Raw genomic sequence first — 24,028 nt, 5'->3', positions numbered from 1 at the left:
CATGCAACCAACATGGAGACAAACACTTTCATATAATGGTAAGTTGTATGAAGGAAATAAAGCAGGTGAAATATAAGTGACTCGGAGGAGGCAAGACCCTTTGGGTGTTCAGGAACAGTTTTTTTTTTTTAGAGGTGTTGTTCCAGGTTCAATTTTGTCCCACAGAAAGATATGTTGAAGTTCTAATACTCACTCCCTCAGAATGTGACCTTATTTGGAACTAGGTTTTTGCAGATGTAATTAGTTAAACGGAGATGAGTTCATGCTGGAGTAGGGTGGGCCCTTAATCCAAGGAGACTGGTGTCCTTATAAGAGGAGAGGACACACAGAGACAAGCACGTAGGGAAAGAGGCCATGTAAAACAGAGGCAGAGATTGGAGGGGTGCAGCAAGCCAAAGAATGCTGAGGGTTGACCACCACCACCATAAGCTATGAAGAAGCAAGAGAAGATTCTACTCAGAGTCTCAGAGGGAGTACGATCTTGCTGACTCCTTGATTTCTCACTTCTAGCCTCCAGAACTGTGAGAGAATACATTTCTGTTGTTCAAGCCACCCAGTTTGTGGTACTTAACCCAGTTTGTAATTAGGGCAGCCCTAGGAAACTAATACAGGTGTCATTTGAACTAAGGCTAGAATGATGAGAAAAAGGCAACCATATGAAGATTTAGAGGGAAGAATATTCCATGCAAGGGCAGGAAGAAAAAACAAACAAAAACCGTGGCTGGAGAGTACTTATCGAGAGGGATGAGATAGGAGATGTGACTCGAAAACTAGGCAGGGATAGATCTTGCAGGACCACGCCCGGGAGGTGAGGGAATTTGGATTCAATTAGCATTAAGGTGGTTGTGTCATTTGAGCGACAGAAACAGCTGTCAAGAGAGTCACCTAGAGTCTTAGAAGGCAGGATCTAGGATGTATTGGCTGAAGTAAATAATGACAATGTGAGATGACAGGGCGCTCTCTGCGCTTCCCCGCCCTGCCCGGCGACCTTGCTGGATGGTGAACGTCAGTTCTGGCATTTCAGGCCGTCGTTGGCTTTGGCTCAGTTAAGGCAATGCTCCCTCCCCGCAATCTCCCTTCTACCTCCCGACCCCAGACACCCCCAATACACACAATCTGAGTAAAATAAGCTCTACAAATGCGGTTTGCGGACAAGTTCCCCACCCAAATTAGGCGAGAGAGATTCTGGAGGCGCAGAAGCATTCCCAAGGTGGGGGCAGCAAGAGACCCTACCAAGTCCTGCAAAGCTTCAGCAATCCCCCGGCAGGCGCCCGGCGCGCGGGGGCGGAGCCGGGGCGGAGCGTGCGCATGCGCAGGGCCTGACTCCCGGCGAGGGGTGGGGCGGGCACCAGGGCCGGGGCTGTGACGTCAGGTGCGCGCGTGGCTCCCGCTGCGCAGGAACAGCTGGTGCCTCGGAAGGCGGCCGGCGAGCGGACAGGCGTGGGGTGCTGGTGGCCGGCCGCGCCACGCTGCAGGAGCAACCGCCGCCGCCTCGCACCACTGCACCATGGCCAGCCAACTGGAGCGTTGTGAGCGCGAGTGGCACGAGCTGGAGGGAGAATTCCAGGAACTGCAGGTAGGACCGGGCCACCTAGTCCTGAAACTCTGCTACCTGATGTGCAGGGTATTCCCCTTCCTGCTTGCCCAGCCCGGGCGGTAGGAACCATTAGGGCCCAGAGGTTGCCCCTGGCTAGGCCCTGGGGGCTGGTGGTTCGCGCGGGCCAGCCCCGTCCCATCTCCCAGTATTTCAGTTCTTCATCCCCTTGGGGCGCCGAGTCGAAGCTCCCCATTTCCCCCGCCCTCGCGCCGGCTCTTTGCTCCGCGCACCTCCTTCGCTGCAGAAAGTTGGTCTGTGGCGTCTGAGGGGAAGTTCCAGGCGTGTCCCTGTGGGGGAGGCCGGAGGGGACAGGTATGTTTGGGGACTCAAAGAGAAAGCCCAGCGCCCGCCTCCTCAGGGGTCTCCCGGACCCCGCCGCCGCCCTCCAGCTTTCGGCAGCGCCACTCCTCCTTTGCTCTGGCGGGCCAGCCCTGTCCTCTGCGCTCCAGAGAGACGTGCTTGGGAGCCGTTCACCTTGAACCCGTAGACTTTGCTTAGCGGTTAGAGACCCCTGTTCTCAGTCTTTGGGGCTCCTCTGTCTGTGCCCGCCTCTCCGACGCTGCTGCAGGCCGAGTTTGGCGTTGTGGATGACATCTGTCACTTGTGACAGCTGGGCTGCCTCCTTTAGTGATAGACGCTGCTCCCAGCCCTCACCCGTTTGGCCCAGAGCCTTACACTGGGTGGGGTGAGGGCGGGTGTAAGAGGCCCCTCGAGAGAAGGGCATTGCCGCTGCGCGGGCCTGGCAGGGAGAGTTGTTTCTGACAGGAGGTTCGCACAGGCCTCAGCTACCTACCTTGGTGACTAAAGACGCCTCAGGAAACCTTAGTGTTGGCCAGGAGGGATGCCTGGACCATTTTTGGAGATGAGGCTGTCCCCTCCCGAGCTACCGGCTTGTGTCTGTTTTCTCCAGAGTTGGGCTCTGTTTGCCTTAAATCACATGGAACACCCCAGCCCGCTCCTTCCTGTGCTCAGCTGGAGCAATGACATTTTCTCTGTCCATGTAGCTCTTGTCTGCAGTTTGGTTGGCCTCTTACTGTGTCCAGAGGAGGGGAGGGGAGATTGGCAAGGGTGTCTGTGATGGGTCTTTCTAGATATGATGTCGTAGGTCCAGATGAATAGAGAGAGGGTTGCTGGAGAGACTGAGCAGGAAGGCGGGTGCTTTTTGAGGCACGAGCACAGAGTAAGGTTCCAGAACCAGAAGGGTACTTTTTCTTGGCCTGTCCAGCATGTGTGGGTTTGTGCCCTTTCCTTCAGGCCCAGGGCTTAGGGCCCACTCAGTTCCCAGGGGACCCTTCTGGCTCCACTGCCATCGAGAAGACTCAGCTATTTCTTAACGCTTTGTCCTGCTAGGCTCTCAGGTCATGTCCAGCTGTGGAGCCATGGAGGGTATTAGGGTCGGGAGTGGGAGGAGAGTTTTGCTGTGTGGAGCTTTTGTTGTTCATAATTCCTTTCCCTGGCCCTGCTTTAGACTAGGAGGAGGAGGAGTCTTAACACTTCAGAGCTGTGCAATTAATGCAATTAACAGCAATTAGATAGCTAGTCTTGGCAGGAGGAGGCTGTAAAGGAGACGTTTGATTTGTTGTTATGTTATTACTTGGTGTCTCTGGGGCTCAGGTGTGTGAGGGACAGAGAGGAATTGGGAATTAACCCTGGATTTTGTCCCCTGGTGCACAGCAAGGGTTGTAGAAAGGCTGACCGGGTGGAAACCGTGATGTCCCTTGCTCACGTCTTCGGCAGTGGGGGAACTGGACTGGACTAGGTCTGACTTCTCACCGCCCCCCCCAACCCCCATAATAAATGTGAGAGCTCTGAACTCCTGAGATGAAAGTCTCTGGAAATACGCATATAATAAGTAGGGTATATGTTGTCATTATGTATGTGTTGGGTGGACTTTCAGATATGAGACATTTGTTGGGGAACAGGGAGGTCACAACAGGTGGGCAGGTGGGTGAGGTTAACAATAGGAAGGGTCTTTTTTTTTCCATCAGAAAATTCCACCCTATCTTAATTTGCCTATATCTGCCTCAGAATCTGAGATTTGTGGGTTTCATGTTCATATCTCTCTGATTCTGTCTTTCTTGGGATGATGTATAATATCTCTGTGTTTTACCTCTTCTTCCCTTTTTCCAGTGAAGGGAGGAAAGAGGAAATCTAATTTCAGATCCTAGGGGATTTGAAAGGTATTTGGAATTCCTCCCCACCCCTAAAAAGTCCTAATCTCTGGGACTTTCTAGAGGAAAGGATCTGTTTTCTTTTGCCTGTGATTTGCATCTGCCAGGGCCTCTCTGGACTCAGGGGCAAGGTCGAGTCACCGCGAGGACTTTGGTTTTGCCTGGTTGCGGTTTCGGCCGTGCCGGTGAATTGCGCATCAGTCTGAGACCAGTGCGTGTTTGGCCCTGTGGCCTGTGGTGTGACCACAGAAGGTCACTTACAGATGTGGTGGCAGGTGATTTAATGAGCATTTCCTGTCTTGCCTCTCTGGAAACCTGACCTCGTCCCTCTGCACCCAGGAAGGAGGTGGCCCGAAGAGGCCTTTCCCTAACCCTGACCTCACAGAAATGCAGGGGCCTGGTAGGCCATTGTAAGATTTTTGGCTTTTGTTACCAATGAACCGGGCATCCCTCTGGCTGCTGTGTATAGAATAGACATGAGGCGGACAGGGTGGAAGCAGGAAGATAAGTATTATTTTATTAAAACCCTATTAAAAAAAAAACCCCCAAAAAACCCCTGTGAAATAGATCCTGTTATACCCATCTTACAGAGTGAAAAATATACCCCAAATCACACGGCTTATGAGTACTGGATTCAGGATTCAAACCCAGGCGTTGAACATCAGAGTCTATACTCTATTTTTTTTTTTTTTTAATTTTTATCAGAGTACAGCTGATTTACAATGTTGTGTTAGTTTCAGGTGTACAGCAAAGTGAATCAGTTATACATATATGTATATCCACTCTTTTTTTTTTTTTTTTAAGATTCCTTTCCCATATAGGCTGTTACAGAGTATTGAGTAGAGTTCCCTGTGCTATATAGCAGGTTCTTATTAGTTATCTATTTTATATATAGTAGTGTGTATATGTCAGTCCCAGTCTCCCAATTTATCCCTCCCCCCCCATCCCCTGGTAACCGTAAGTTTGTTTTCTATATCTGTGACAGAGTCTGTATACTCTTAACCACTACCCAAGGCAGGTCTGTGCCCTGGGTACTCTTTTGTTTCTCTCCCATCTTGCATTGCCTTCTGGGCCTCTTTCCCTAGAAGTGGATTGTACGGAAAGAACTCCAGACAGGGAGTCAGGATTCCTAGGTTCAGGCCTGAACTCTGCCACTGTCTAGCATCTGACCTTTAGCAAGCCGCCTCTCTGAGCTTTTCTTTATCTAGAAAACAAAGCCTGACAATAATAGCAGCAACGATAAGAGCTGACTGTATGATACATGGATTATTCCATTTAATCTGAACGACAGCCTGGCTTTATAGATGAGAGTGAGGCTAAGAGATGTTAAGTAACTTGAAACTCGAGGAGCCAGAATTTGAACCCAGGCCTGCTGTATTCATCAGATACTTTTTGGGTTCCTAACACAGTGGGCTCCAACAGTATCCTGAGACCCTTGGCTCTAGAAGGAAACTTTTGGACTTGTGGGAGCTCATTTCATTTGTACGGTGCTTTAACATGATGTGTTAGTAAGGATTCTTAGTAGTAAGTGGCAGAAACCCAGTTGAACCAGCTTTAAGCCAAAAAACAAACAAAAAAAATGTTTGATTGGCTCATGTAGTGGGAAGTCCAGTGGGAAATGGCTTCAGGCAAGGCTGGATCCAGGTGCTTCAATGATGTCTATATGTGTGAGTATGTGTATGTTTCCTCTATGTCAGCTTCATTCTCAACAGTCTCTCCCATGTTGTGGCAAAGATGAGCATTGGCAGCCTCAGGCTGATACCTACCAGTTCAGCAAACCTCAGAACAGAGCATCTTCTCTCCTGTAATTCTAGCAGGAGTCCCAGGGCTAACTCTCGTTGGCCCGACTTGGGTCATGTGATTATCCCTTACTTAACCAGACCCTGTGGCACTAATTGGCTGGGTCTTGGTTAACATGTCTCCCCTGGAGCCCAGGACTGGGATAAGTGCTGTTCAAACCACATGAAATAAGAGTGGTGGAGGGGTGGTCCCATGAAGGAAAATCAAAATACTGGTAGTAAAAAAAAAAACAAACAGAGAAGGATGCTGGACAGGTATCTTTTTAGGGGTAATAGAAACAGTCTAAATCTGTGCCTCACAAACTGTGTTAAGGCACCTCCAAGGAGCTGCAGCAAGCTCACAGGAGCACTGTGGGATAATTTAAATTTTCAAGGGAAACACAATATCTGTCATTAAAAAGAATGTTTCACACATCTTTTTAATGATGTCGTATCTTTGTGAAGTTGGGTTTTTGGGGCTGATTAAAATCAAATACTATGTGAAAATCAATTTAGAACAAGAAATGAGGATGACAGTGTCCAATCTATTCGCAAGGTTTGAGAATTTGTGCAGAGCCCGACAGGCACACACATCCGTAAATAATTTTGGTTACTTCTGAATGAAATAAAAATACTTTTTTCAATTTCTGTGTATTCTTTTTTTCCCAAGAGGCTACTAAGTTGGTAGGACATAAATACTTTTCAATTATTTGGCTTAAGGACTCTGTGAAAAGTTTACTGAGACACTAAGGGTGTGGTGAACCAACAAAGTTTGGGAACCTTTGTTTTATGTCATGATTGTGGTGGTGGTTACACAACTATATGTATTTGCCAAAATTCATTATGTACCCCTGAAAATTGGTGAATTCATATGTAAATTCTACCTGTAAAGCTGATTTTAAAAAACCAGTACATGCCTGTTACATATATCTCATCCCCTAGCTCTTCCACAACTGAGGAAACTAAGAAGTGGCAGACTCTGGACATGAAGGCAGTCTGACTCTTAAGCCTAATCACTTAACCATTATGTTATCCTGTCTTCCAAATGCCTGACATGCATGCTGATGCCCTCACTTACTGCTCCTACAACAGACATTACTAGTCGATCCTGGCACATGACTCAGAATCTTTCCCAGTATAGAATTGATACAGTTTAGGTGAAGTCAACTTGCCATCTTTGGTAGTGTTTCCATGGCATACTGAGTCTTAGTTCAGTATATTCAGCATTCAGAAATCTTTATTTGATGTTGATTCCTTGGAAGGAGAACTATATAAGTGCAGTCTCTTGAAAACTTAGCACCAGCCACACCTGTAAGTGACCACATTTTAGTGGTGGCCATGGCTCTGTTGCAGTCTGCTGGGTTGTCCACCAACTTGCAATGCTCCTAGACCAGGGCCCTGTCTGAAAATGGCATATGATTCCTTTGCTGGCAATTCTTTCTTTCTTTCTTTTTTTTTAATTTTTGGCTGCACCGCGTGGCTTGCAGGACCTTAGTTCCCCGACCAGGGATAGAACCCTTGCCCCCTGCAGGGTTCGGACTCCTAAGTGTGGACTCCTAAGTGCGGACTCCTAACCACTGGACCTCCAGGGAATTCTTGATTGCCGGCAGTTCTTGCAATAAACGTTGACTCAGGAGTTGTGACTCAGCCAAGTTGTGTTAAAAGGGCATCTCTAGATGTTTCACAGCTGTGCTGGGACCTGGACTCATTAACCTCATCTTCCCACTGGGGCAGAGTTTGGGGCCTCAGAGGACAGGAGAGGCGGCAGATCTCCAAATCTTACAGCAGAAACTCAATTGTTTGTGTCTCCCATACCTGGTATAAAAGGATGGTAATCAGACATGTAGGAAAGGAGCTATGGGTATCTCAGCTTACAGAGCCAATGTTAGTGTCTGTCTGTCTCTCTCTGATCTATTCTACATTTTTATAAGTAATACATATCCGCATAGTTAAAAACTCAAATAGGAGATATGTATAAGAATTCTGTAACAGCTGAAAACTGGACACCTAACTGTCCATCAGAATGGATAATTCCACTGAACATCCATAGAGTGTGGTATGAAGATCAGAATGAATAAACTAGAGCTATATGTGTCAACATGGATAAATGTTTTAAAAAGAAAAGCAACATTGGGAGGAGATATGGGGATATATGTATATGTATAGCTGATTCACTTTGTTATAAAGCAGAAACTAACACACCCTCGTAAAGCAATTATACTCCAATAAAGATGTTAAAAAAAAAAACACCAAAACCTCAAAAAAACAAAAAACCAGCAACATTGAGTGAAAAGTTGCCAAGGGGTATGTATAGTATGACATATATAATAAAGTTAAAAGCATTCAAAACAGCACTATGTTTTGCTTACTGACACATGTCTATGTAGTACAAATATAAAGACTTGCAAGGGAGTGATATGGGCCAGATTCAGTAGAGTGGAGATTTGGGCAGGGCCCTGGCAGGAAGCAAATGACTCTTCTGAATGGGTGTCACTGAAAAGAGTCTAAGGAAGGAACTATTTACAGAGGTGTGGCAGTTTAAAGACGAGGTCCCTGGAGCTGGAACCAGTCCTCATCCTAAAGGGGCAGAGGGAAGGGGCAGTCACCAGAGCTTGTTGCAGGGAAAGGGGAGCTGCAGAACGGGAGCTGCAGAGGTCGAAAGCTGTAGCAAAGCAGGGAGGAGGCAGGAGGAACCAATACCCCAGCCTCTCTCTCCTCCCGCTCTCCAGCCTTCTGTCCTGGCATCCCATTGGCTAGGTAGGAGGCAGGGCAAGGGAGCCTGGGAGATGCAGTCCATAGAGGTCAACCTCCCAGGGCACAGAGAAAGACAGAATTGATCTGGGGTGGGCGTGGGGGTGGACATAACCAGCACAGAGGTTCCCCTTTTTGGGGGCAGCAGATGGGAATACCACGTAGAAAGAGTACATAGGGCCTTTCAACTCTTTGTGCCCTATTATTTCTTAAACTGAGGGTGAGAATATGGGTATTAATGTTATATTTGTTTTCTGTTATATGATTTTCTGTCTTTTTCAATATGCCTGAAATATTTCATAATAAAATGAGCAGGAGACCAAAAAGTAACCTAACAGTACCAAAAAGCTTATTAAATAAAATAGTCTCGGGCTTCCCTGGTGGCGCAGTGGTTAAGAATCTGCCTACCAATGCAGGGGACACGGGTTCGAGCCCTGGTCCGGGAAGATCCCACATGCCGCAGAGCAACTAAGCCCGTGCGCCACTACTACTGAGCCTGCGTTCTAGAGCCCACGAGCCACAACTACTGAGCCCACGTGCCACAACTACTGAAGTCCACGCGCCTAGAGCCCATGCTCTGCAGCAAGAGAAGCCACCGGCTGCGCACTGCAATGAAGAGTAGCCCCCACTCGCTGCAACTAGAGAAAGCCCGCACACAGCAACAAAGACCCAACGCAGCCAAAAATAAATAAATAAATAAATAAATAAAAATAGTCTCAGTCATTTATGTGGTTATGACCATGCAAATATCATTTACTGAAGAATCGAGTAGTGTATGATGCTTGCATTTTCTCAGAGATTTTTTTTTTAATTAATTAATTTATTTACTTATTTTTAGCTGCGTTGGGTCTTTGTTGCTGTGCGCGGGCTTTCTCTAGTTGCGGTGAGCGGGGGCTACTCTTTATTGCGGTGCGTGGGCTTCTCATTGCGGTGGCTTCCCTTTGTTGCAGAGCAGGGTCTCTAGGCGCGTGGACTTCAGTAGTTCTGGCACGTGGGCTCAGTAGTTGTGGCTTGAGGGCTCTAGAGCACAGGCTTAGTAGTTGTGGCGCACGGGCTTAGTTGCTCTGCAGCATGTGGCATCTTCCCAGGCCAGGGCTCGAATCCATGTCCCGTGCATTGGCAGGCAGATTCTTAACCACTGCGCCACCAGGGAAGTCCAGCATTTGATTCTTTACTGACAGTATTTACCTTATAACTATACTCTTTCCCCCTGCCTCCAAAGCTCCATCTTTAGATATTTTATCGTGTGTCTCTTTGTTTTAAATAGATCTTTATTGGAGTATAATTGCTTCACAGTACTGTGTTAGTTTCTGTTGTATAACAAAGTGAATCAGCCATATGCATACATATGTCCCCATATCCCCTCCTTCTTGAACCTCCCTCCCATCCTCCCTATTCCACCCCTCTAGGTCATCGCAAAGCACTGAGCTGATCTCCCTGTGATATGCTGCTGCTTCCCACTAGCTATCTGTTTTGCATTTGGTAGTGTATATATGTCAGTGCTACTCTCTCACTTCATCCCAGCTTACCCATCCCCCTCCCTGTGTCCTCAAGTCCATTCTCTACATCTGCGTCTTTATTCCTGTCCTGCCTCTAGGTTCTTCAGAACCTTTTTTTTTTTTAGATTCCATATATGTGTGTTAGCATATGGTATTTGTTTTTCTCTTTCTTCTGACTTACTTCATTCCGTATGATAGACTTTATATCCATCCACCTCACTACAAATAACTCAATTTCATTTCTTTTTATGGCTAGTAATATTCCATTGTATATATGTGCCACATCTTCTTTATCCATTCATCTGTTGATGGACACTTAGGTTGCTTCCATGTCCTGGCTATTGTAAATAGAACTGCAATGAACATTGTGGCACATGACTCTTTTTGAATTATGGTTTTCTCAGGGTATATGCCCAATAATGGGATTGCTGGGTCATATGATAGTTCTATTTTTAGTTTTTTAAGGAGAAATGCAAATCAAAACTACAATGAGGTATCACCTCACGCCAGTCAGAATGGCCATTATCAAAAAATCTAGAAACAATAAATGCTGGAGAGGGTGTGCTGGAAAGGGAACCCTCCTGCACTGTTGGAATGTAAATTGATACAGCCACTATGGAGAACAGTATGGAGGTTCCTTAAGTGTGTCTCTTTCCTTTGCTTGGTCTTGAACTGGATAGTTGGGGGGTTGGGACTTGCTTCGGGCAGCAGAATAGAGTCCTTTCTTCCATAGCTGCTTGTCTGCTTTGGTGCCCCCAGCACTCTGGGTTATTTTTGGAGGTAGCAACTTGAAGTGGGAGTCAATCACGTTTAATAAGCTGGTACTCCTGGCACTGTGTGCAGAGACCCGACTCCCAGTTCTCGGTGAGTGTCTCCCTTGCTCCGATACACTGCTACCTAGTTTAGAAATAAAAATAGTGGTTTGGCATTCTGGCATTTTCTTTGAAAGTTAAACATATACTTAACCATATGACCCAACAATTCCATTCCTAGGTATCTATCCAAGAGAAAGGAAAATATGTATCTACACAAAGACTTGTACATGAATGTTCATGGCAGCATTATTCATAGTACCCAAAAAGTGGAAATAACCCAAATGTCTAACAACTGGTGGATGAATAAACAAAATGTGATATAAATGCTGAGTAGTAATAAAAATTGATACATACTACAACATAAATACACCTCAAAAACAGTATGCGGCGTGAAAGAAGCTAGACGCAAAGCCACATATTGTATGATTCCATTTATATGAAGTATCTAGAAAAGACAAATCTATAGGGACAGAAGTGGTTGCCAGGAGCTGGGAGGAGGGAAGAGTGGGGAGTGAGCGCTCATAGACACTAGGGATCCTACTGGATAATGGAATGTTTTAAAACTGGATGTGGGGCTTCCCTGGTGGCGCAGTGGTTGAGAGTCTGCCTGCCGATGCAGGGGACACGGGTTCCAGCCCTGGTCTGGGAAGATCCCACATGCCGCGGAGCAACTGGGCCCGTGAGCCACGACTACTGAGCCTGCGCGTCTGGAGTCGTGCTCCGCAACGAGAGGCCACGACAGTGAGAGGCCCGTGCACCGCGATGAAGAGTGGCCCCAGCTTGCCGCAAATGGAGAAAGCCCTCGCACAGAAACGAAGACCCAACACAGCCAAAAATAAATAAATAAATAAATAAATAAATAAATAAATAAATAAAAAACTGGATGTGGTGATAGTTGCATAACTTGGTAAATGTATAAAAATCACTGAATTGTACACTTAAAATGAGAATTTTATGACATGTAACGTATACTTCAATAAAGTTGTTAAAAAATGATGATTTAAGTTCTTGGTTTGGTAGAAAAACACCCAATATGGTTGTTCAGAGATCTACATTTTTACGTGCCTATTTAGTTTTTGGCTTGATGAAGGATTTTTTTCAACCAGGCTCCAAGTCCTTGTTTTTGGCATCTTTAAAATGACAGTGCCCAGGGCAAGAGCTTGGTAATGATGAGTCCAAGATTTATGGCTTCTCTTCTTACCTGGTATGGTTAACTTTGCCCAGATGGAAAGCTCTGTTCTTTGGCATGTTAATCTAGATTCTGACACTTGCCTCTTAAATGAAGACACTCAACCCAGACTGGCAAAGTCAAACAGAATAAAATGGCATTTGTTTGCTTACATTAATAGGGAAGTCAAAGGTGTACCGCCTTCAGGTATAAGCCGATCCAGGGGCTTAAATGAAACGATCAGGGCTCAGCCTTTGTTTGCCTCTCCATCCTGTTTTCCTCTCAGTTGGGTTCATACCCAGGCAAGGCAGCCCCATTAGCTCTGGGCTTATATCCTGCTACCTTGAGAACTAGGGGAAAAAGAGTTTCTTTTTTTTTCAACAGTTCTGATAAAAGCCCCACAACTGAGGTTCACTGGTTTTGAATGCTCGTCCCTGAGTCAACCAGCCTGGTCAGGAGGCTTATATTCTGATTGGCCAGGCCTGGGTCATTTGCCCTGGAACCTGGGGTAAACCTGCTCCTAGCCAGATCTCATGGACTGAGTGTTGGGGAGGGAAGGATCTCCAAAGAAACCTTAGGGACATTAGCCAGAAAGGGAATAGCTGCTGAGCTGGCAAAAACAACAGAAAGCTTCCATCTGGCGACTAGTTGCATTCAAGGCCACAGGGCTGACTGGATGAAAGGCAGGATTGGATTGCCTCAGTGTGGCTCATCCTGCTCCTGGAAAAAACATCTCAAAGCACAAGTCCAACTGAGGGTCTGTGGGGACATCCTCAAGTGTAGAGGGCAGCCAGGGACTCCGAGGGAAAACAGGAATTGTACCCTCCCCCACCTTCCAGAACCACCTCACGGATAGTGCATCAAGAGACAGCTGTTGCTGGACTTCCCTGGTGGTGCAGTGGTTAAGAATCCGCCTGCCAATGCAGGGGACACGGGTTCCAGCCCTGGTCCAGGAAGATCCCACATGCCGCGGAGCAACTAAGTCCATGTGCCACGACTAGTGAGCCTGTACTCTAGAGCCTGCAAGCCACAACTACGGAGCCCAAGTGCCACAAGTACTGAAGCCTGCGCGCCTAGAGCCCGTGCTCCACGATGAGAAGCCCACGCACCGCAACGAAGAGTAGCCTCCGCTCGCCACAACCAGAGGAAGCCCATGCGCAGCAACGAAGACCCAACGCAGCCAAAAAAAAAAAAAAAGAGACGGCTGTTGTAAAATGGTACAGCCTCTCTGGAAAACATATGGTATGGCAGTTCTTTAAAAAAGTTAAACATGGATTACCTTATGATCCAGAAATTCTACTTCTGGTTATATACCCAAAAGAATTAAAAGGAGGGAATAGAACAAATATTTATCCACCCGTGTTCATAGTAACATTATTCACAATATCCAAAAGATGGAAGCAACCCAGGTGTTCATCAACAGATGAGTGGATAAAATGTGGTATATACATACTGTAGGATATTGTCAGCCTTAAAAAGGAAGGAAATTCTGCTACATGCTACAATTTGGATGGACCTTGAAGCCATTATGATATGTCTAAATAAGTCAGGCACAAAAAGTATAAATACTGTATGATTCAACTTATACCTAGAGGAATCAAATTCATAGAACTAGAAAGTAGAGTGGTGGTTGCCAGGGGCTGGGGGGGAACAGGAAATTGAATTACTGTGTGACAGGTTTGGAGTTTCAGTTGGAATGATGAAAAAGTTCTGGAGATGGATGGTGGTAATGGTCACTCAGTGATGTGAACATATTCGATGCCACTGAGTTGTACACATAAAATGGTTAAGATGGTAAATTTTATGTATATTTTATTACAAGTAGAAAATTTTTTAAAAATTTAATGATTAGCATGGTACATTTTATGTTATATATTTTTACCACAGTTGAAAAAAGACTGAGAGACAAGCAGTCTGGAAAAAAGTTAGAATCCAAGAAATGAGTTGACAGTCTTTCCTGCTGCCTGTGGGACTGGCACGAGGTAGAATCTGCAGAGACTGGGCGTGGGCGAGGAGTGCCCTGGGAATGGAGAGCGTGTCACACTAAGGACCTTGTTTCCAGCCCCCCAGACCCCACGTTGTCCTCAAGGCTGGCACATCCTGAGGCTGGAGCCCAGGAGAGGGTGGGCTGGAGGTGTGGTCTCCAGTATCGGGTCTCCCATGGGAAGTGGTTCTAGCCAATGGCAGACAGAGAGACGGAGAACTATTAGGGATCAGGAGTGATTGTATGTGCCAAGGGACAAAGTTATGGGAAGGGCCATGGACTTCCTGTCCCTACTCAGTCTGATGCCTTAGAATTGGGCAGAAAATATCACCAGTGAAACATCAGAAAAGTGCCCTTAAGAAAGTCAGTGGGGGGAATTCCCTGGCGGTGCAGTGGTTGGGACTCCGTGCTCTCACTGCAGAGGGCACAGGTTCAGTCCCTGATCAGGGAACTAGGATCCCGCAGGCCGTGCAGGGTGGCCAAAAAAAAAAAAAAAAAAGTCAGTGGGGATAGCAGTGAGTGTTGCTTGGTGAGGTGTGGAGGACAGCTGTCATATGCTGTGGGTGGGACTGTAAATTGTCACAGTCACTCTGCAGGCAATTTGCCAAGATCTGTTAAAACTAAAATCAAGCCTGTACCCTATGACCCAGCAATTCCACTTCTCTTCCCCAGAGGCACTTGCACATTTCCCCAGGGAGACAGTGCAAGGATATTATTCAGTGTTGCATTGTTATAGTCAGAGACTGGAAACAACCTAAATACCCAGTGATAGGAAAATGGCTAAATAAACTGTTGTATGTCCACAGCATGAAGTACTGCACAGGTCTAAAAAAAATGAAATACATCTGTATATTCTTATGTGGGTAGCTCTATAAGACATATTGTTGAGTGAGAAAAGAAAGTTGTGAAATCATATCTATATTCTGATACTGTTAATATATTTTAAAAAATCAGAAGTATGTGCTTTAGGGTGTAAGCTATGCTGCTGTAGCAAAGAGATATCCTAATAAAAGGGTTTAAATGAGGTAGCTTCTTTCTTTCTCACATAACAGTTCAGAGTGGGGTGTGGTCCAGGGTGAGTGGTGTTCCAGTTATCTGTTGCTGCATAAAGCAACAGTAATTGCATTTTGCTCACAGATTCTGGGGGTCAGGAGTTTAGGCAGGGCACGGTGGGGATGGCTTGACCGTGCTCCTCGAGGTCAGCGGCCTTAGCTGGGAAGACGTGAATGGCTGGGAGTAGCTCACATGGCTGGGGCTGGAATCATCTGGAGGTTTCTTGACCCTCATGTCTGGGACCTGAGCTGGAATAACAGGGTTTGTCTTAGTTGGGGCTATTGATCAGACTGCCTCCATGTGATTTCTCTATGTGGTTAGGGTTTCCATGCAGCATGGTGGCCCCAGGGTAGTTGAACATTTTGTTCCAAGAGCTTGTGTTCCAGCAAATAAGGCGGAAGCTACGTGGCCTTCCGTGACTTTTTCTCAGAAATTGTATAGTGTCACTTCTGCCATTTTAAAAAAATTGAGGTATAGTTGACTTAACAGTACTATATGTTTCAGGTGTACAATATAGTGGTTCATAACTTTCTTTAAAATAAATTTATTTATTTATTTATTTGGTTGCGTTGGGTCTTCATTGCTGTGCACAGGCTCTCTCTAGTTGCGGTGAGCGGTGGCTACTCTTTGTTGTGGTGCGTGGGCTTCTCATTGTGGTGACTTCTCTTGTGGTGGAGCACGGGCTCCAGGCGCATGGGCTTCAGTAGTTGTGGCTCGCGGGCTCTAGCGCGCAGGCTCAGTAGTTGTGGTGCACAGGCTTAGTTGTTCCGCGGCATGTGGGATCTTCCCAGACCAGGGCTCGAACCTGTGTCCCCTGCATTGGCAGGTGGATTCCTTTTTTTTCTTTTTTTAACATCTTTATTGGAGTATAATTGCTTTACATTGTTGTGTTAGTTGCTGCTGTATAACAAAGTGAATCAGTGATATGCATACATATATCCCCATATCTCTTCCCTCTTGCGTCTCCCTCCCACCCTCCCTATCCCACCCCTCTAGGTGGTCACGAAGCACCGAGCTGATCTCCCTGTGCTAGGCAGCTGCTTCCCACTAGCTATCTGTTTTACATTTGGTAGTGTATATATGTCCATGCCACTCTCTCACTTCTTCCCAGCTTACCCTTCCCCCTCCCCGTGTCCTCAAGTCCATTCTCTACGTCTGCGTCTTTATTCCTGTCTGGTCCCTAGGTTCTTCAGAATCTTTTTTTTTTTTTTTTAGATTCCATATATATGTGTTAGCATATGGTATTTGTTTTTCTCTTTCTGACTTACTTCACTCTGTATGACAGACTCTAGGTCCATCTGCCTCACTACAAATAACTCAGTTTCATTTCTTTTTATGGCTGAGTAATATTCCATTGTATATATGTGCCACGTCTTCTTTATCCATTCATCTGTTGATGGACACTTAGATTGCTTCCATGCCCTGGCTATTGTAAATAGAGCTGCAATGAACATTGTGGTACATGACTCTTTTTGAATTATGGTTTTCTCAGGGTATATGCCCGGTAGTGGGATTGCTGGGTCGTATGGTAGTTCTGTTTTTAGTTTTTTAAGGCACTTCCATACTGTTCTCCATAGTGGCTGTATCAATTTACATTCCCACCAGCAGTGCAAGAGGGTTCCCTTTTCTCCACACCCTCTCTAGCATTTGTTGTTTGTAGATTTTTTGATGATGGCCATTCTGACCGGTGTGATGGCCATTCTGACTGGTGATACCTCATTGTAGTTTTGATTTGCATTTCTCTAATGATTAGTGATGTTGAGCATCCTTTCATGTGTTTGTTGGCCATCTGTATATCTTCTTTGGAGAAATGTCTATTTAGGTCTTCTGTCCAGTTTTGGATTGGGTTGTTCGTTTTTTTGATATTGAGCTGCATGAGCTGCTTGTATATTTTGGAGATTAATCCTTTGTCAGTTGCTTTGTTTGCAAATATTTTCTCCCGTTCTGAGGGTTGTCTTTTTGTCTTGTTTATGGTTTCCTTTGCTGTGCAAAAGCTTTTAAGTTTCATTAGGTCCCATTTGTTTATTTTTGTTTTTATTTCCATTTCTCTAGGAGGTGGGTCAAAAAGGATCTTGCTGTGATTTATGTCATAGAATGTTCTGCCTATGTTTTCCTCTAAGAGTTTTATAGTGTCTGGCCTTACATTTAGGTCTTTAATCCAGTTTGAGTTTATTTTTGTGTGTGGTGTTAGGGAGTGTTCTAATTTCATTCTTTTACATGTAGCTCTCCAGTTTTCCCAGCACCACTTATTGAAGAGGCTGTCTTTTCTCCATTGTATATTCTTGCCTCCTTTATCAAAGATAAGGTGACCATATGTGCGTGGGTTTATCTCTGGGCTTTCTCTCCTGTTCCATTGATGTATATTTCTGTTTTTGTGGTAGGCGGATTCTTAACCACTGAGCCACCAGGGAAGTGCCTAGTGGTTCACAATTTTTAAAGGTTATATTTCACTTATGATAAAATGTTGGCTGTATTCCCTGTGTTGTACAGTATATCCTTTTTTTTTTAACATCTTTATTGGAGTATAATTGCTTTACAGTGGTGTGTCAGTTTCTGCTTTATAACAAAGTGAATCAGCTATACATATACATATATCCCCATATCTCCTCCCTCTTGCATCTCCCTCCCACCGTCCCTATCCCATCGTCCAGGTGGTCACAAAGCACCAAGCTGATCTCTCTGTGCTATGCGGCTGCTTCCCACTAGCTATCTATTTTACATTTGGTAGTACATATAAGTCCATGCCACTCTCTCACTTCGTCCCAGCTTACCCTTCCTCCTCCCCGTGTCCTCAAGTCCATTTTCTACTAGAATATATCCTTGTAACTTATTTATTTTATGCATAGCAGTTTGTACCTCTTAATCCCCTACTCCTATCATGCCCGTCTCCCCCTTCTCTCTTCCCACTGGTAACCACTAGTGTGTTCTCTGTATCTGTGAGTCTGTTTTTGTTATATTCACTAGTTTGTTTTATTTTTTTAAGATTCCACATATAAGTGATATCATACCGTGTTTGTCTTTCTCTGTCTCACTTATTTCACTAAGCATAATACCCTCCAAGTCCATCCATGTTGTTGCAAATGGCAAAATTTCATTCTTTGTTATGGCCGAGTAGTATTCCACTGTATATATATACCACATCTTTATCCATTTATCTGTTGATGGACACTTAGGTTGCCTCCATATCTTGGCTATTGTAAATAATGCTGCGTGCGTATATCTTTTTTAATTAGTGTTTTCATTTTCTTCAGATATATACCCAGGAGTGGAATTGCTGGATCATATGGTAGTTCTATTTTTAGTTTTTTGAGGAACCTCCATACTGTTTCCACAGTGGCTGTACCAATTTACATTCCCACCAACAGTGTACAGGGGTTCTCTTTTCTCCACATCCTCGCCAACATTTGTTAATTGTGGTCTTTTTGATGACAACCATTCTGACAGGTGTGAGATGATATCTCCCTGTGGTTTTGATTTGCATTTATTTGATGATTAGCAGTATTGAGCATCTTTTCATGTGCCTGTTGGCTCTCTGTATGGCTTCTTTGGAAAAATGTCTATTCAGATCTTCTGCCCATTGTTTAATCAAATTGTTTGCTTTTTGGGTAATTTCGACATATTTTATTGGTCAAATCAGCCACAAGCCTACTTGTATTTAAGGAGAGGGAACAGAGAACCCACTTCTCTATGTGAGGAGTGCTAAAGGCTTGGTGGTCTTGTTGTAAAACAATCACAGGTGGGAAGCCCTGTCACATGAGGTCACCCGGGATCCAGGTTCGTTTGGCTGAGGAGGGCACAGTGGGCTTTGTCATTTGTATTATGCGGCTTCCATCTCTGGTTTCAAGGTAACTGGATCCATTGTTGCCATATGCCAGCCAGGGAAAGAGAGTGGAGGGCAAGCCATTCCTTATAAAAATGTGGTTCAGTTATTCTTGGCAGAAAATGTTGGCTTGACATGTGAAAACTGAATAGCTAGAAATGGCAGGTGTGGTGGTTAAAAAAAAATGTGGTTCAGAACTTACATCACTTCTGCTTGCCACCCAGTGGCTAACTCTTGGTCATATTGCTAGCTGCAAGGGAGGCTGGGAAATGTCTGTAGCTGGACAGCCATGTTCCTGGCTACCACTCAGTGGGGTCCTGTTATTAAAAGGAAGCAAGGGAGAATAAGTATTAGGGACAATAGTTTTTGCAACAGTGTGTATTTTTCATATATATGTATACATAGTTAGGTGTGTGTATATAGAAATAGGTCAGTGTGGAATATAGAAATACATAGTTACATACAGTCTGGAAGAATACATAGAAAAAGATCTAGAAGAAACTGGTAACAGTGGTTACTTCTGGAGAAGTGGGAGAAGACAGGATAGGGGTATATTCAAAGCCGACTCTAGCCGTAGCTGCAGTGTTTTAATTTTTAACGAGGATAATGTCTTCATGTTTACTTGTGGAATTAAATATTAATTCAAACTGAAGGCCTGGTCAGCATCTGGCCGCTGATGTTTCCAGTCTTGGTCTTCTCGTGCCGTGGTGGGACCCAACACCAAAGAGTGCCAGGAGGTGGCATGGCCCAGCTGGCATTGCTGGGGACTCTCAGTCCGAAGACCCCACATTCTCAAAGGCTGCTTAGTTGGGGGTCTCTCTAACCCCTGTCCTCCTCGTCCAGTTCTGGAGGGTTTCCTTTATTACCAGCAGATATTGGTTGAACATTGAGGACTGTTTTGGCACTGAAGCCTCTCTCTGTACAGATTACTTATTAATTACAGGTAGAAAGCTGGTCACTGTACAGTGGAGAAGACAGGTGGACACCACCTCTCCCAAGCAGTCAAAGTTAACATCACAGACACCACATCCCTTCTGATGGGAGACACGGAGGGCCCAGCGTCACTTTACTGGCATTTCTGTCCCAGGTGCATAACCAAAATTCAATCATGAGGAAATATCAGACAAACCAAGGTGGAGGGACATTCTCCAAAACAACTGGACCGAACTCTTTAAAAATGCCAATGTCACGAAAGACAGAAGTTGAGAAGCTGGTCTAGACTAAAGGAGACCAAAGTGATATGAACAGTAATATAGGGCATCAAACTGAATTGGGTCCAGGTCTGGGGGGAAATTGCCATCAAGAGATAGTTAGCATCCAAATTTGAATTTGGATGGTATTTGAGGTGATAGTATTGTTATTGTATCAAAGTTATATTTTCTGTATTTGATAATTGAATGTATAAGAGAATGTCATGTCCTTAGGAAATATGCACTGAAGTATTTAGGAGTAAAGAAGCCTGTTGTCTACAACTAACTCCCAAATGGTTTAGAACAGGAGTAGACAAACTCTTTTGGCAAAAAGGTCAAGTAGTGAGGATTCTGGGCTTTGCGGGCCATGTGGTCTCTGTCACACTACTCTTGCTCTGCTGTTGTGATGTCACAGACAATATATAAATGAATGGGCATGACCGTGCTCCAGTGAAGTTTATTTATGGATACCGAAGTTTCAATTTCATATACTTTTCACGTGTCACGAAGTATTCTTCTTTTGATCTTTTCCAACCAGGCAAAAATTATTTCTAGCTTACTGCCCATACAAAATCAGGTGGCCAGATTTGGCCGGTGGGCTGTAGTTTACTGATGCCTGATATAGAAAAAGAATACACCCAACACACATAAACGCACACACACACACACACACACACACACATGGGAATAAAGCAAATATGTCATAATGCTAACAGTTGGTGAATCTGGGCGAAAGGTATAGGGGAGTTCTTTGTACTCTTACAGTTCTTTTGGGAGTTTGAGATTATTTATTTTAAAATTTTTGGCCACATCGCGCGGCTTGTAGAATCTTAGTTCTCTGACCAGGGATTGAACCCAGGCCCCCTGAAGTGGAAGCACCGTGTCCTAACCACTGGACTGCCAGGGAATTTCCTGGAAGTTTGAGATTATTTAAAAATTAAAAGTTAAATTAAAAAAGAGACACAATTTTCCTCTCTTGGGGCCCAGGAAGGACTGAGGAAACTGTATAAATCCAGGGGACTGAGCCCTCTCATCTGGGGGCCAAGGGAGTCTTGCTCACAGCATTCTTCCATGTTGCTGCTCATTGTTATCTATTCACTTCTTGGCCTTCACTTTTTCCTTATTTTCTGGCTTAACCTTCATATCTAGGAACCTGCTTGACAGACATGAGAGTTTAGGCTCTGGCCTCCCTGTCTGACCATCCTCTTTTTCTCTCTCTCTCTGCTAATACAATTCTCCACCACCCAAGCTAACAGCCACTTTAAATATGTTCATTGGATTATTGTTTTTAATTTTATGGTACCCGTCCCTCATATTGTTTTCTCCAAATTGTTGGTATTTGTCTTAGATTATCAAACTCTAGAAGAAACTAGTTGTTTCCCTGCATATGGCATTATTTTGGGGGAGGTGTGCTGTGGCAGCAATGTTGAGAAATTACTGTGTTCCATTCTCCCTGCATTGGGGTGAAGTCTCTTGTATTTCCTCTGGCCTTATGGCCCTGAATGGTTATTTCCAGGAATGAGATGTTGAGTGTATTGGAGTGACTGTACCTGGGCTAGGGAGGGTTGGCTTTAAGGGAAGAGGTGTGTCGTTTTCTTAGTTGACTTAGCAAGAACTCTCTTCATTGCCAGGATCAGAAACCCAACTCAAACTGGACTAACTGGAAAGAAATTTATTAATTCATGTAACTAAGAGTATTAGATAGCATTACATTCAGACTTGGTTAGATCCAAGGGCTGAAATGGTGCTATGAGAATGCTGTCTCTTACCATGTCTCAATTCTGTTTTCCGTTTGGCTTCATTCTTAGGCAGGCTGTCTCCACTCAGCAGCCCCAGGTGTACCTTCTACCAGATTAGCAAACCCAGGAGAAAGAAGGCATCACTAAACCAATACTTCTAGGTAAAAGTCCCAGGGCTGACTCTCATTGGCTCAGTTTGAGTCATGTATCCACCTCTGAACCAATCAGTTGCCAGGGGATTGGAGGATACTGATTGGCCAGGCCTGGATCACATGACCACTCTTGGCATGGGGACTGTTAGCTCTACTCAAACTGTCTGGATTAAAACTTGACAAGAGGTGGCTGACCTCTCAAAGGCATATTTGGTTGCTGTTCCCATCAGGAAGGATGGAACCTGCGCAGGAAAAAACAGTAGTTCCTTATTACAGAAATGCTGTGCTGTGCTGCCTTCCCCAAATCCAGTCCTAATTTTATAAGCCACATCTTTGATAGGTGTAGTTGTATCATCTTTTTTTTTCCTCTCTCTTTTTTAAAAATTAATTTTATTGGAGTATGGTGGCTTTACAATGTTGCATTAGCCTGCACTGCACAACAAAATGAATCAGCCATATACATACAGATATTCCCTCCCTTTTGGACTTCCCTCCCATTTAGGTTACCACAGTGTATTAGGTAGAGTTCCCTGTGCTCTACAGTATGTTCCCATCGGTTGTCTATTTTATACGTAGTATCAATAATGTATAAGTGTCTATCCCAGTCTCGCATTTCCTCCCACCCCACTCCTTTCCCCCTTGGTATCCATAATTGTATCATCTTAACTGTGAAACTGTGATTTCTGTAGTGACATCCCCAGACACAAGCAAACTGAAAAATGACCCCATTATGTCCTCCTGCACACCCTACCTGGGCTGCTCCATCCCTTAGGATACTCACAGGATCTACAGGCAGAAGCTGGAGGAGCTGACCGCACTCCAGACTTCGTGCAGCAGCTCCATCAACAAGCAGAAGACACGACTGAAGGACCTGAAGCACACGCTCCAGAGGTAGGCTGGCTGCAACTCAAAGGCTCCCCTGGTTTTAAGGGACAGAATCCCAACTCAAAACTGGCCTGGCTTGAGCAGAGAATGGAAATTTTAATGGAAAAAACCAGGAGTGGCTTCAGGCATCACTGGATCCAGGGGTCAAAGGATGTTTTTAGGAATCTGTTTTTTTCCTCTCAATTCTGCCTTCCTCTAGATTGGCTTTACTCTCTGGCTGAGATGGTCACTGAGATGGCCACCAGCAGTGCCAGGCTTTTATCCTCTAGCCTTTCTTCCTACTGGCTTGGCTGTACCAGCAGAGTAAGAACTTGTCTTTCAGCAGAAGTTCTGGGCATGATCCTCATTGGCTGGAATTGGTCATGTACCCGTCTGCAAACCAATCACTGAGACTCTGGTTGGACAAGACTCGGTCATATGTTCACTTTAGGGAGCTGGGGGATGGGACAGCCCTACTTGAACCATACGGGAGGGGGAAGAGGATGAGGCGTAGTTCCCCAGAGGAAAGTTGTTCTAATAAGTCCTACTGGGCAGGTAAATAGCAAGTATCCTTCTCACGGGTGTGGGAGCTCGCCCCTCACCAGGCTCTCTGGTGTAGGGGGTGAGAAGTCCGGCATCCCTGGTGGGGATATGTTTGAGCTCATGACTTAGTTCAGTTCCTGAGGCCAGGATCACCTGTTCACTTCCTAATCCCGTGTCTTCACGGCTTGAGAAGTGCTCTCATCCCCTGCAGGTGAAGGCGTCTGCGGGATACTGTGACCCCCTAAGGAGGCAGAAAAACAGGCTCTGAGTGGCTTGTCCCAGGTCACTTAGCTGGGCCTCCATCCCAGAGTTTGTGACAATTCTGGAATCCTGGTCAATTCTTCCTTTCCCTGGTGGACAATTTTTGGGACGGTTACTGATTATACCCCTATCCTTGACTGACCATTTTGGAAATGGAGGCCCATTAGTCATGGTGTAGAGTGTGGGTGGTTCCATGTAGTGACATCACCACCCTTGGAAAAACACATCTTACTGATGGCAGGACTCAAGAGTCTTTCATCTGCCTAGGGTTTTTCAGTCGTGGCACTATCGATAATTCTTTGCTGCTGGGGGCCGTCCTGTGCATTGTCGGATGTTTAACAGCATCCCTGGCTTCTACCCACTAGATGCCAGGAGCACCCTCTACCCCTGTCTTGACAACCAAAATGTTCCCAGACAGTGTCTTCATGGTTTGGGAAGTGCTCTCATCCCAGGTTTCCCCAGTTGAGAACCACTGAGTTAGAAGGTTGACCCGTGAGTTATGTTCTTACACCATAGACACTTCTGAGAGTGTCTATGACTTGTTTTTCTGGTTTTGAGATTAAGTGTCACCAAAGAATAACAGTCAGACCTTGGTTGGTTGACTGCTTATACTTTCAAAGTGTCCTTCCTGTCTGTACTCTTA

At 45.2% G+C, this 24,028-nt stretch overlaps 1 protein-coding gene across 2 annotated transcripts in view; it reads left to right on the top strand.

The window, feature by feature from the left end:
* The first annotated feature begins 1,401 nt into the window (after positions 1 to 1,401).
* Positions 1,402 to 24,028, top strand: part of TMEM120B (transmembrane protein 120B) — a 47,254-nt gene continuing 24,627 nt past the window's right edge. For both annotated transcript variants that reach the window (XM_059894945.1, XM_059894944.1), the window contains exons 1-2: positions 1,402 to 1,576; positions 22,490 to 22,608. In XM_059894945.1, coding sequence (XP_059750928.1) covers positions 1,508 to 1,576; positions 22,490 to 22,608 — 188 coding nt within the window. In that variant the 5' untranslated portion in view covers positions 1,402 to 1,507. The remainder of the gene's footprint in view (positions 1,577 to 22,489; positions 22,609 to 24,028) is intronic.

Source organism: Balaenoptera ricei, chromosome 14, assembly GCF_028023285.1.
Source record: "Balaenoptera ricei isolate mBalRic1 chromosome 14, mBalRic1.hap2, whole genome shotgun sequence".
Classification (NCBI taxonomy): domain Eukaryota; kingdom Metazoa; phylum Chordata; class Mammalia; order Artiodactyla; family Balaenopteridae; genus Balaenoptera; species Balaenoptera ricei.
Note: the sequence above shows the minus strand (reverse complement) of the source record. Positions and strands in the feature narration are given on the sequence as shown.